The sequence below is a fragment of the Emys orbicularis genome, chromosome 3 (assembly GCF_028017835.1).
Source record: "Emys orbicularis isolate rEmyOrb1 chromosome 3, rEmyOrb1.hap1, whole genome shotgun sequence".
NCBI classification, from domain to species: Eukaryota; Metazoa; Chordata; order Testudines; family Emydidae; genus Emys; species Emys orbicularis.
Window position 1 is genome coordinate 44,556,737 of NC_088685.1, and position 14,821 is coordinate 44,571,557.

At 42.1% G+C, this 14,821-nt stretch overlaps 1 protein-coding gene across 1 annotated transcript in view; it reads right to left on the reverse strand.

The window, feature by feature from the left end:
* The window catches only part of CSMD1 (CUB and Sushi multiple domains 1), a 1,638,713-nt gene that overhangs the window by 208,005 nt on the left and 1,415,887 nt on the right, over positions 1-14,821 (reverse strand). The window contains exons 43-45 of the mRNA XM_065401391.1: positions 8,321-8,498; positions 1,678-1,823; positions 195-275 (exon numbers count right to left, since the gene is read on the reverse strand). Of these exons, the coding sequence (XP_065257463.1) occupies positions 195-275; positions 1,678-1,823; positions 8,321-8,498 (405 nt within the window). The remainder of the gene's footprint in view (positions 1-194; positions 276-1,677; positions 1,824-8,320; positions 8,499-14,821) is intronic.

Below are 14,821 nucleotides of genomic sequence, written 5' to 3' on the forward strand. Positions count from 1 at the left end.
AGGAAGAGGACAGAAGGAATAAAGGGAAGATTTCCATATTGTATTATATTTTCAGGCATTGGGGATACCTTAGAAACGTACTCAGGAGGAGAATGAGATGTAGTAATGGTTTAACTAGATTTTAAGTGAAAGTTGCATAATGGCCAAGTGTGCTAGCATTAGTTTTATGAGAAAATGAGATACAAATTTATCACCTATTTCAAAATCATCATCTTCTGTAAGTAAGTCAGCCTGTGGAACTGCTGGTGGAGGCTGGCATTTCTTTAGTTGATAAGCTACAAAACAAAATTTAAATACTATTAAGTATTAGCTTAATAAAATTTATTATAATGGAAGTTTACACCCTCATCCTACAATTGGCTGTGCATAGGCACCTGTGTGCCCACATGGATTCACATTGAAACCCATGCACAGTCAAAATTGCAAGATCTGGATCTAAATTTTCACAACTAAACAAATCAGTTAAAACATGATGGTTACCCAGCTCATGATTTTGCATAATATTTCTAAAACAATATGAAAAATGTCTGTTAGAAATATAAAAATATACATCTCACACACATTAGTCAGTCCAGTTCATCTCTGGTTTAAAACAATTGAGAGAAACCAGGGATGAATTTGACTCAATATATGTTTTACTTAGCAAAAACAAATAGAAAAGCCAGATGACTACTAATGTAATGCCACCAATAAGTTATTAAAAAAACAAATGTGAAATAGTTACCATTTCCTTCTAAACTAGTTTCTGTCAACTCTTCAAATTTTTTGAGGTTATACAATTTCAGGAGACATGTCCTACTGGCCATAGTATTTACTGCTCTGAACAGTCCCATTGGGAAAAATGAGCATTACAATTACTAACATGTTTGTAGCTTTGGGCACTTAGTTTGTCTTTACCTCTACTGAACATTTAGGGCTTGATTTTTTCTCTGATAGCCTACGAGGATAATCTTGGCTAATATCTCCAAAATAAAGATGTCAACTAGGGATAGGAATGCACATATTACACATATTAATCTCTCTCCTTCCATGGAAATCAGGCTCAGTTAAGAATAAAGCTGCTCCCTATATCCTCTGAATCCCTCCCCCACCTGTCAAGTTACAAAAGTTAAAAAACAAACAAATAAATCATAATGGGAATCAATCCTCAAACCTCTCTAATTGTGGCAGATGTGTGAGTTACTGCACCTCTGCAGGCATTGCGCAAGGAGAAAGGTGGATTGAGATCCATAAAGAGCCACTCAGGACAGGAAGGGGAAAGCATGCATATGAGGTACTCTCGTCCCTGAGTATCTTTGTGTGCCCTGAGAATAGTTAGTGTTCAAGCCCCCCATTACACTGTTCACATCATTGTGAGGATGACCAGAGATGGTACAGAACCTAGTTACACCTGAATAAGTGAACTTTTGCATAAAAGATGGGCCAGGATTTTGCCACAAAATATGAAAAACAAAATAGTTCAACTTTTAATATTTAGAGTTCAGTTTGTCCAAAAATGTAAGACTCAGACCTAAAGAATTAAAAAAATGTGCATGAAAATCTGCACTACTACATTAAAATAGCAGGCCAAGTAAGCTTGATTAATTTATTTTATCAATAAGGACATCATGGTTAGGAAATATTCATAAAATCCACAAACTGATCTGCAAAACTATATGTTCAGGGAAGCAGACTGACCATGGAAATTGAGGACAAAGAACCCTCCAGTTGAGAAGTCACTGTGAAATTTGAGAAGAACTTGATTGGTCGAGCTGTAAGCTGTTTCAAGAGCTGTGTTCCCACTGAAAACACCCAGCTGAGGCGAATTTTGGTCAGGACCATCCCTAGAGACCAAATGAAAGAAAGTAGTCTTAGTAAAAACCTATATAATTAAAATTTAAATTAACAATCTATTTTCTTTTGACAGCAGGCTAAATCTTTGAGAAAGCAAGTTAATCCTAACTACTGTGGTTGAGGTTGTTTCATTTATATTCAGTCTATGAAGGCAATGTTGAATATTTTTTATAACGTCAAAGCCTGACCCTTTTAGAGAAGGTTGGGAAAAGTGCATGCAATAGTCACTTTAATTTTTGCATAGGTAAGATCTCTACAGGCTACCTTTAGAATCCTGAGGTTTTCTACACCTCTCTTCCATTCCATTCCTTCCCTTCCCTTCCTATGTTTCACATATAAATCAGTTGTACCTCAGAAAAACAAACCATTTTACATATCTGGAGAACTCTTGAAATCATATGATACATTTATTGCCTACAAGTTAAACCCTGCAAGCCTTTTTTATGCCAGTAGTTCCAGTACAATCAAGGGAGTAAGGGTTTGCAGGATGACATTTTTGTTCATGATTGCCATTCATTCCCAACTGCTGTAGACATGTGCTCAGAAAACATATGAGTTCTGCATCTCACAACAGCAGAACAAACACTACATATATATATACTTGTATAATATTAAGCTACTTTCATTTTGAGTATCATTATGTAAAAACATTATGTAAAAACATTTCAGCTAAAAAATCAGAACAATTAAAACACTGTTTTCACTTTCCAACCTCTAGAACACTTCTTTTGTGGACCCTCTGTAGGTTACACCTGCTGAACCCAAGCTGAATCAAGAAGCTTTTGTGATATGTACTTTACTACACTATACTCCAGAAATCATTTAGCTTCTGCCCTTTCACTATCTTTAGATCAGAAGGATATTTGCTCACTTCAGTCTATGATGAGTTCAGTCCAACTTCTCACAGATAAAAACCCAGTGCATTAATGCAAGTCTTGTCTATCCTAAGCCTATCAAGATAATCTCCTGATCACAGACATATATATATATATATATATATAAAACCAGAGTTTACATGAACTATGTTTTAAACAGTGCATAAGATGTTATGTTTACAACAATTGTCATTTGTCAAGTGTGTTTAATGCATTTATCACTATTCATTCCAGTACCAGCTTTGAAAATTACCCCATCCTAACATAAATACATGCTGCCACTAATGACAACTATAAATAAATAAAATTAAAATAAAACCAACCACTATTAGTTACCTTCTTGCAACAAGGAACAGAGGGTCCTGTGGCACCTTTAAGACTAACTTATGTTAGTCTTAAAGGTGCCACAGGACCCTCTGTTGCTTTTTACAGATTCAGACTAACACGGCTACCCCTCTGATACTTCTTGCAACAGTGGTTCTTTGAGGTGTGTTGAATATGTCCATCATACTGTAGGCATGTGTGTGCCTCAGGCAGCAGTGCCAGATAATTTTGCCTAGCAGTACCTATGGGGTGACCCCACCTATCTCCAAGCTCCTTGTGCTGCGAGTGAGGATATAAAGGATAGAGATTCTCCATCCCTCCTCCAGTTTCTTCGCACTGGAACCTAATGTTAGACTCTCATGTGCTGCGGAAGGAGGGTGCACTGTGTAACGGACATATGCAAAACATCTTGAAGAACAACAGTTATTAGAAGTTAAGTAACATTTTTTCTTCTTTGAGTGCTTGCATATGTCATTATATTGTAGATGACTCCCAAGCTGTTACCCCAGAAGATGAGATTTGGAGTCTCCTCTGAAGAGGGACAGTTGGACCACCTTGCCTACATTTGCATCTTCCCTTGAAGCAGCAGACAGTGAATAATGACTGCTGGAAGTACAGATTGAGGACCATGTGACTGCTTGTCAGATGTCTACAATTGGGATATGTGCCAGAAATGCAGTTGAAATTGTGCTCTTTGGGAATATGCCATGAGTCTATCACAAGACATTATTCCCTTAGCAATAAAAGCCATTGTGATGCACCGGGTGATCCACTTGGGGAGTCTGCGTTGTTATTGGATGACCTCTCATACATACTGCTTCTGACACAAAAAGCTAGGAAGAGGTCTGGAAGGGATTTGTTTTATCCAGGTAAAAAGCCAATGTGTGACAAACATCGAGAGTGTGGAGTCTCCTCTCATCTCTGTGTGCATGTGGCTTTGGGAAAAAAAACTAGCAGGTAGATAGATTGGTTCATGTGGAAGTCAGAGACCACCTTAGAGAGGAACTTAAGGTGCGGTCTAAGCTAGACTTTGCCCTTGGAGAAAGCTGTGTATGGTGGATATGTGACCAACACAGTTAGTTCATCTATCCTCCTGACAAAATTGCTGACCATTAAAAATGCTGCCTTTGCTGATAGGCACAGAAAAGAACATGATACCAAGGGCTTAAAAGGAGGGTCCATAAGCACAGACAACATCAGATTCAAGTCCCAGGAAGGCATTGGTTCTCTGAACATCAGAAACAATCTGTCAAGATCTTTCAAGAAACTGGTCATGATGGGGTGAGTAGAAATAGTTTTATTCAAGGATTAAAAGCTGAACTAGCCACTAGATGCACCCTTACCTGAATGCTAAACCCAACTCAAGTTTCAAAAGATAGTACAGGATTGTCTGAATGCTAGTCTGTGTGGAAGACTTCCACTTACTCAGGTAAGTAGCTCTGTTGGAAGGTTTGCTACAATTAAGACAAGCATTCTGGACAGCCGCTGAGCAATGTGCTTTCTCCATACTCAGCCACTAATGTGAGGTGCAGCACTTGAGGAGCTGGGTGCAGCACTCATCCATGGTGCTAAACCAGGTCGTCTTTGGTCACTGACAACAGCAAGGGCTGCTGAGAGGTCATATTATGGAGGTCTGAATACCATTCTGTCGCAATCCTGTGTGAGTTTGATAATTATTCCAGGAATCAGAGGCACTGGTGGGAATGCATAGAGGAGGTACCTGTCCCACAGAAACAGGAAAGCATCCAGTATTGACCCAGGGCTGTGACCTGCTCTGTAGCACAAATGGGGACACTTCCTGTTCTGATGGATTGCAAATAGGTCCACAGATGGAGAAACCTCCTGGGCCAAACATCCAAGCCATAATATTTGTGTTGAGAGATCATTTGTGGTCTAAGCTGAGGGATCTGCTCAGATGATCCACTAAACCATTTTGAACCACTGGGATGCATTTGACCGAGCTTTGAATACACCAGTTTCATAAATTGATTGTCTCCTGGTGACGGCTGCTGGACCTGACACCACCTAGCATCAAAAACTCCATTGTTGTCAGTGAGAACCTAGACCATCTTGCCGTGGATATGAGGCAAACTGCTGCAATCCACAAAATATCGTTCTCGACTCCAAAATGTATATGTGGAGCCTGGCTTCAAGGAAAGTCCAAAATCCTTGCACCTTGTGCCATGATGTGCTTCTCATTCCATGGCCAAGGCGTATGTTACCAGAGTCACAGAAGGGAAAGGAGTCAAGAAGGGAATTCCTCTGCATACATTGACTTGGCTAATGCACCAGTCCAGAGACAAAAACATAGTATCTGCAATATGAACCAGTTTATCCAGGTGGTGAACCAGAGGACAATATACCACTTTGAGCTTAGTCTGCAGACCTCTGAAGTTTCACTTTGGTGTGAGAGACTATCATGTGACCTAGGATCCTGGAGTAATCCTTTACAGTATTCTGAGAATGCCTCTTGAGAGACACACATAGGTATCACAGAGTTCGAAACCTTGAAAGAGGCAGGAACGCCCTGGCAGATGATGTATCCAGAACTGCCCCAAGGAATATGTGATAAAATTGACATATTTTGGTTAGTTGCAGGCCAAGTGCATTTAGAAGACACAGTGTTAGATGAACAGTGGCCTGAATCTGGTGTCTGAAGCAGCCCCAGACCAGCCAGTCATCCAGACAAGAATATACGTGTGCATCCCTTTTGCAAAAGGTAAGCCACTACTACTGCCATGCACTTGGTAAAAACCCTTGCTTCCTGTGTCAGGGTGGATTGCCACATGGAAGTAGACATCCTGTAAGTCGAGGGCAGCATATCAGTCTCCTGGATCTAGGGAAGGGATAACTGTTGCCAGAGAAACCATCCAGAACTTTATTGTTGTGATGTATCTGTTCAGGTTATGAAGGTCTAGGAAGAGTATGAACCTCCTTTGGCTTTGGAGTAGCCTTATAATGACCCTCAGGAATTCTATTATTCACCACACTCACAGCACTGTTCAAATCCCACAGATAGATCCTGGTATTTTCATTCCATTCCTTTGGCCACTGGCGGAATGGACAAAGGCGGCTGCCAGATTGTTTTTGGCTTGTTTATAGCCAGGGCCACCTTCCCTGCCAGAGTGAGATGGAGAATGTCAATTAGGCTGTGTGTATTCTCCTCTATAGCTCCACCTGTATGTCCAGAGAGGCTGCTATTCTCCTGAGTGACTCCTGGTATACTTTAAAACCATCCAGATCCAGGGATGATGTATCCGGTACCAGGGCCTCATCTGGAGAAGAGGCTTGAAGCAAGGGAGATGGCTCTCTTGGTAGGACTTGTGGTACCAGTATGGACTGCAATACTGGTCGTTATTCTGGAGCTGATAATGGTAAGTTAAATGCATGGGAGTCAGGAAGCTGTATAGTATCAACTGTCACCAGCCTCTCTGAGCCAGTGGGGGAACCATCATTCCTGGGCGATCTGCTTGTATGAAGTAATATAGATCCAGATGCTGGAGGCAACAGGTAGGCACACTTTAAGGACTGGTGCAATACCAGAACCTATATGTGCCTAGCCCAAACATCCCAATACCTGGGTGGACCCTTCTTTGAGCCTTGGTGATGAGAAGGATGGCGAGACTGGGCTCTAGACTCTCAGTTCCAGGAAACACAAGAGTCGAATTCAGTGTCTGACAATGATTAGGAGTACCCAGAGAACCAGGATGGCACAGTGCTGGGAGGGATACTTGGTGGTCTCAAATGGGAACGGGGTACCGTGGGCAGCATGAACAGCATCCTAGCTGCTGTTAATACTCAGCATGGGATCCTGAACCAGTCCCATGGAATGTGGCAGTACCAAGTCTGAGACAGATGGTGCCATGGATGAGTGACCAGATGCTGACAATCTAGATGGCTGCATCGGTGATGAGCAAGTATCCTCTCCCTGAAGCAAAGACGGCAGTGGTACCTATAATCATAATAAGGCTCTAGCTGTGGCATAAGCCTCGGGCATAATCGGTACCTGCAGTGATCAGAGAAGACTTTTATGTCACCACCAGAAAAGTAGCTGGTCTGATTCCCTGGGCCTCAAAGATGATTATCCTGGAGACCAGGATCTTCTGTGGCCTCTTTCAGCTGACACAGCTGGGGGAGCACTTCAGAAAGGAGTCTTCTAGAGCTTTCCTTAGATGATCAAGGGGACTCTGAAGCCAGTATAAGGTCAGCCTCCATGAGGATACATTGGTGGTGTTCCTCCCTCAGCTTCTCCATTTTCAGCAACAGACTGAGCACCTGTCTATAATGTGGCCCTCACCCAGGAACTTGAGGCAGTGGGAATGAGGGTCATTAAACAGGCATAGCCTTCCTGAAGCCTGAGCAAGTTTGAACCCTTGGGACTAGGCATAAGTTCTCCTGGTCCTGGGTAGGATCTGGAGACATACCAGACTGGAAACCTTCCCCACCCAAAAACAAAAACAAAAAACAAAAAAAAAAGGCTAAATCAAAAGAAATAAACTTAAAATTATATATTAATAAACACCTAAAAGAAAATAAAACTCCGGAGAACTTTTTGACCACCACTAGTTAGATTGAGTAGTTGTTCACAGGGACCACCAATGCTCCGACCCTGGATGGTAAGAAGGAACTGGAGGAGGGGTGGGACATTTCTGCCCTTTATACCCTCGCTTGCAGCACAAGAAGCTTGGTGATGGGTTGTGCTGCCCCTAGAGGTACTACGAGGGAAACCAATGCACGAGGAGCACCACAACGTAATGGACATGTGCAAGCACTCGAAGAGGAACTAAAAAATTGAGGCTAAAGGGGCTTTGAATTTTTTCCTTCCTCTGCCTAATGCATCATGATATTAATATCCATTATTTTCAAATTAACATGAACCCTGTATTTTAATTAATATTTTCATTTTAAAAGTCAGATTAACAAAAACAACAACTAAAAAAACAAACATAACTGTTATCACCTGCCTGCACCATAAGGGGTACAAGGTGGGTGAGGTAATATCTTTTATTGGACCAACTTCTGTGTTGGTCCAATAAAAGACATTACCTCACCCATCTGATCTCTCTAATATCCTACTACAAGAATGTCGTATTATGTGGAACTTACTCTGTCCATTTATGCAGTTAGTTTATGTTCTATTTTTTTTAACTTTACTCTTAACTACTCTGTGTCTTTGGAACCTACATTGCATTGTAGAGAACACCACTAAGTAAATGTCAGAGCTACAGACACAGAGTCAAGGACAAATCAACAAGACACCAATTATTTTATGTTAAACAGTCACATACCAAACTGCAATGTAGTCATTCACTGGTTCAGTTTGGAGTAAGGTAAAGTTGATATAAACCCCATGGCCTTGAGGGACAGAAATAAACCATGTACAGTCCTTTGAATTTGGATATTCATCTGGAAATCCTGGGGAATAAACTGTACCATTCGGAGAGGTTACATTATAGCCACAAGGAGCTGAAAAGAAAACAAATGAAAAATTAGCAGGTGGAATAAATTTATTGCAGTTAAAATGGAATAGAAAAATTGACCAAAATTTTAAAGATTCTGAAGAACAAAATAATCAAAGTCTTTACAAGAACAATTTTCCTTGGTTGGGTGCCTTTCAGTGATAAGATGATTTATATTTCTAAGAAATAACTTATTCCTGATGTCTTTCATAGTATGTTGCTTAAAACTCATCAGAATCTGTTCAAACTATTCCTTATGTACAGAATTCATTAAATGAAGTCATGACACATTTTTTAAAATTATTTTTTCCTGTTGTACTTAATCTCTGGAAATCAAGGGAAGAAACACCCATAACACACAATCTACAGACCATCATACAATGAAAAAGCATCCTCCCGCAGAATGGAACCTTGAACATAACAAGTACAGAATTCCCAAGGAATGTTAAGCACTGATTGTGCTTCCACTACCACCACAGACGCCAACCACACTTTATTTACCTCTATTTTCCATTTTTCCCCATTCTTTAATTGCAGTGTGTGTGTTCATTATTCTTTTATTTTTAAAAATGAAATGAAGATACAGGCATAAAGTAGCATATACTTGCACAATGAAATTCTAAGGTGAGTTTGTAACATGGAAGTGTGTTTGACTTCTTTAAAGGCAGTGAATATTTAGAATTGTGCCCTGTGTTTGGTCTGCATCTTGGGAAATTAATGACAGTGATTATGGATACAGGGTGGATCTGCCCACCGTATGTAGTTAGGAGCGTCAATTAGTAAAAAAATAAGAGTGAGGTTTAATTACACATTTTATTTTGTGGAGTGTACACATATATGCAAGAGGTATAAAAAGTTCTCTATATTACTCTCCACCCTTCATATACATCTTCCCCTTTCAATCACCCTTATAGATCCTGAGTTGCAATGACACTCCCTCCAGTCCAGGAGAGCTGGACATACCTCAATCCATTCCAGGGTGACCAGACATCTCGTTTTTAAAGGGACAGTCCCGTATTTAAGCCCTCCTGCATGTGTTCCGACTTTTTTTTAAAAATGGGCAAATTGTCCTGTATTTTCTGTCTCCTCCCCCCATCAGTACTGGTGGGTCCTGCTGCTGGCCAGATTCCTGCTCGCCAGCCGCCCACTCAGTGGTGAGTGGGAGGGTCCTGTGGCTGATGATGGGGGTGGGTGTGCAAGGCTGGTGGCAGGGCGAAGCTGCAGCGCGCGGGGCCGGCTGCTCCTCCTGCTGGTCCATCAGCACAGCCCCTGCTGCATGCTGGCTTTCAGCCAGCAGGGCCTTGCTCCCATCCTGTTTTCAGGCAGTGCTGGCTGCACTCTGTAGTGGCTGATGCACTGATGTAGTGGCTGCACTCTGTAGTGCAGGCAGGTGCCAGGCAGCGGCCAGTTATGTGTCGCCTCGGCAGCTCACCCATCGGCCCGTTATGTGCTCCCCCTCTCGCTGTCCTCTCCCTGCTTTGCGCTTTCACGCCCCCAACCCTACTGCTCCTCCATATTCCCCCCCCCCCCCGGTAGGGTGCATTCCACTCCCAGTGCTGTGCGGAGAACCAACCCCTGGTTAAAACGCTCAGCTCACGAATGGGCTGGCAGCAGGCTCCTTCCTTTCCCCACGGCTTCTGGCTGGGCCAGCGCCCCGGGAAAGCCCAAGACGCTCTGGTCCGGTGCCCTGGCCAGGAGGAGCGAAGCCCTGCGTGTGCCAGAGCCCCGCACAGCGCTGGCACGGGGAAGCCTCTCTGCATCTCAGCTAAGCTGTGGAGTGGTAGTAGGGAAGCAATTTCCAGCTTGTTCACACCCCAACCCTGCAGGCTCCACAGCAGCCCCCCGGGCAGCAGCTTAGCACCCTCTTCATCACTCCCCATCCCCTCCGGGGGAGCATGGGGCTTCTCTGTCCCCAAGGCACCCTCCACTGCTGAGCCATCTCTCTGGCCTGGTTTGCTGAAGCCCCTGCAATCAGGTTCCTGGGCCCTGGTGCACAGTGCATCCTTAGGGCTTAACCCCTTCCTGCCTGCACTGTAACCGGGGACAGGAGGCGGCTGGGTTATGTCGGTGGCCAGCAGCAGCCTGAAAGTGTTATCTGCCTTTCGACACTGTGTGGGCAGGAAAGGACAAGCTGCTTCCAGCACAAGGCGGGGGGAGGGAGAAGAGATGAGCTCTGCAAAGACACGAGCCAGGTCACCCCTTCCTCTCCCCCTCCTCCACTGCAACAGGAAGCAGCTCCCGTCCCCTCCACGCACAGTGTGGAAAGGCTGCTGCTAGCAACATTCTGGTGTGAACCCTAGCAGAAATCTGGGGAGGAGGGCATGTGACCCTGCATCCCCTCTCCCCACATGTTGCCTCAGGAAGACACGGTGCCAGGTACCGTCATAGGGGCCCAGCTAGGCATGGAAGGCAGAGAGCACCGGTCAGGAGGACTGGGTTGGTCGATCTCTCTCTCTCACACACACACACACCCCGTGTGAGAGAGGTGTATGGGAGTGTGTGTGTGTCACCTCTCCACGTGTGAACCCTAAAGTCTTAAGGATAAGAAGGTAAATAAAAAGAATCCAACTAAGCAGTATTTCTTTTTAACAGCCGTTGAACTTGCTTGAATATGAATAATTTTACCAGGTGTACCTTGTTCAGCATAGGGAAATATGGTCACCCTTATCCATTTTATTATGGATGTAGGAGGAAGAGGCAGGGAGGATGATGTCTCACTCACCGTATGGTTTGAAAATACTGTAATGTTAGGGCAGCTGGAGGTATGGTCAGTAAAGGAGTACCCTTGGTTTGTTTGCCCAATGTAAAAGGGGTTTGGTTAAATGCCCTTTCTTCTGGTTGATTCCTGGTTACCTAAGTAGCCCTCAAAGGCAGCAGACAGACTCTGACAGCCATAGGATTGGGGCTACATACAGATAACTGAAAGCCAGACCTCCAGCCTTATGCTAAGCATAAACCACCTGGTCCAGAGAATCTGGTCTGCTGTCTCCACAGTGTTCCCTGCCTCTGATGGTTCAATGAGCTTTAGAAAGCTTGCAAGATTGCTATGTTCAAATATAATTCCTGACACTAATATAATTTCAAGAGTAGAATCCTTTAAGTTACATTTTAGCTATATAGTTTTAAAAATGTTAGTTGCTTTATACTGAAAATATGTATAGGTTATGCTTTTCTATGCTTTCTGGTTCAAAACTTTTTTTTTATTATTTTGTCTTCACTGTTCAGTCACCGTTTATAAAGCAGACTAAGTTTTAGCTCAATAAAGATCACCCAATTCTTCCTTTACTCTTGTTACCCAGATCTGTCAATAAACTATCACAGCTAATAGAAATATAATATTATAAACATGAGATACACAGCTGATACTATGCTCTTTTTCAAAGTATTACAGAAAGTATTACAACCTGCTAACTAAAGAGAAATAATAGCCCGTATTTCCAGCAACTATAAAAATGGCAGTGGTTTGAGTTAGTAAGTCAGTCTAATTCAATTATTGTACTCTTCTTTAGATGATATGTACAGAGAGAAAGGGGCCCTTTATATAGGAAAAGCTCTTAACTAGAGTGGAGTTGTTTGGTGACTGAACCAAAAAACAAAAAGAAAACAGTTCATTTAAAACAAAAACTGATTTTTTTTTTCATTTTATACTCTGTAACAATAAAACAAAAATAAAAAAATAATTTCAGTCAGAATGAAATGTTTTGAATGATGATCATAGAATCATGGAAGATTATGGTTGGAAGAGACCTCAGGAGGTCATCTAGTCCAACCCCTGAAAAAAAACAATATTTCCAAATTGAACATCAATTTGATTTTACATTTAATTTGTACAATGTCATTTTGAATTGACATTCAGTTTAAATGAACCATTTCAACATTTTTTAAACTAAAATTTTGATATTTCTGAAATTTTTGTTTTTAGTATTTTTTTTTTTGATGGCTAACACTATTTACTGAATCCAACCCAAATTCACAAACAGTGTTGGTACCCCGAACAATCAATTTTTCAATAATTTACTATTTGCTCAAAAAAAGTTACCATCTTTAATCTTAATCAGGCCTCTGGTTTTATGGGTGTAACTTTACACCGGTATGTGTGTCTGCTTGTGTGTGTGTATGGGGTTGAGGCGTGCAATGTATCATGGGGGGCATGGCCTCATCAATCTCTGTGGATCTCGTGTGGTCCACTAGACAGAAATCCCACTGCAGCACAGAAGTAGGGCTTCGCCTTGACAAGCTCACAAGACTCTCTGACAAGCCATATAAGACATTTAGGGGTCTCCAACCTCCCTCCTCTTGCCTGTGATAAGAGGATCTTGAACTCCCCCCACTCCACTCCTTATGGGGTAAGAAACTTCATCCTTCCCAAAACTGCATGCCTTAGAAAGCTTGTTTGTCTCTGAGGAACTAGACTGGAACTGCCAGCTGCCTGACAAACCTGGAAAGGACTGTTGGCCCCATAAGGTTTCCAGTGAGTGGTGGCTGGTTATGAGGGGCCCCTAAAGCCTTCTTAAGGCTAGGAGTGTCCTCAACAAGCCTCATAGGACTTGCAGAAAGGAAGTAGATGTAGCAGTAGGTTAATTAGCCTCTTAACTCCTACAGAAGGGAAGGAATGTCACCATTGTGCTGCCCCTCCCCCCAGGATTCTGTTGATTCACACCTGTTCTTTTGCTCCCCTTCCTCCCTTCTGCACTGCCCCCAGTGCGCTGCTCCTCACATCCCCTTTTTCCACTTCCAGCCACATATATATCAAAGGAATTAATCACAAACAACTTATTTTGGTAAAAAAAACAAATGTTTCCCCATTGATAAGACTCCCTAGCAAACAGTTTATATTTTCAGCACTCTCTGCAAGGACAAAAGGCTATAAACATAAAATAAGACAGATGTAAAACAGAAGAAGATGACTTGTTTCTCCAGTACTCATTTGGGATCCTACTATAAACTCATCAGAACTGATGGTGAATTCTGATTTCACTATTTCAAATCTTAATTTTTAGCAATTTAATTTTGGTTGTATGTACTCAATCATAACTAACATAAGTAAATACTGTAACCTGTATCTCTATTCTTTCCACTTTTTACTATAAAATGATAAATAAAATGTTTGAAGTGTTTTAATCCTGGGGAACATTTCTGTTGTTGTGGTGTCATAATTCTCTGATTCCTTTGTTCAAGTAACTTTAAAATGATCAGAAAACAGCTCTCACCCTTAGATTTAACGAACCAATTTTGAGGCCAATATTGCTTTTTATGTGGATTTTTTGTTGTTTTTTTGAGGGGAAAAGGAAACTTTGCAGAGTGTGGCATAACTGGGTTTCTAATATAAACTCAGTTGACTTAAATTGTCAATGCTACTTCCATCCAATAATGTTTATTTTTGAGGGAACTTGCGAGAACTGTGGGGAAAAAATTTCTAAGCATCAGCCCATTTTATATATACATTCACTCCCTTTTTGCATTCAAAATGCATAACTAAATCCACATGAACTCACTTGTAAATTTACTGTAAGTGATGAACATGAGGCCCACTCAAGGTACTATTTAAAGTACCAGAGAATGGAGGAAACAACAATTAAGGCGGACACTGAAGGTTATCAAAATGCCTTACAAACTTTGCACTACAAGATTACTTCAGTTAACATTGAAGTACCATCAAGCTTTTGAGAGGAACATGACAGCTATTTTAAAGTACGCAATATCAGTACTAATCAGTTTAGGTAGGAAGTGAAGTTCACCCTCAACACAAAAAGCCAACATAAAGTCCAGGCACTACTTTAATGTTACTGAAGCCCTATTTCAAGGGCTTATCATAGAATCATAGAAAATTAGGATTGGAAGAGACGTCAGGAGGTCATCAAGTCCAATCCTCTGCTCAAAGCAGGACCAACACCAACTAAATCATCCCAGCCAGGGCTTTGTCAAGCTGGGCCTTAAAAACCTATAAGGATGGAAATTCCACCACCTCCCTAGGTAACCCATTTGAATGCTTCACCACCCTCCTAGTGAAATAGTGTTGCCTAATATCCAACCTAGACCTCCCCCACTGCAACTTGAGACCATTGCTTCTTGTTCTGTCATCTGCCACCACTTAGAACAGCCGAGCTCCATCCTCTTTGGAACCCCCCTTCAGGTAGTTGAGGGCTGCTATCAAATCCCTCCTCACTCTTCTCTTCTGCAGACTAAATAAGCCCAGTTCCCTCAGCCTCTCTTCATAAGTCATGTGCTTCAGGCCCCTGATCATTTTTGTTGCCCTCCGCTGGACTCGCTCTAATTTGTCCACATCCTTTCTGTAGTTGGGGGACCAAAACTGGACACAATACTCCGGAT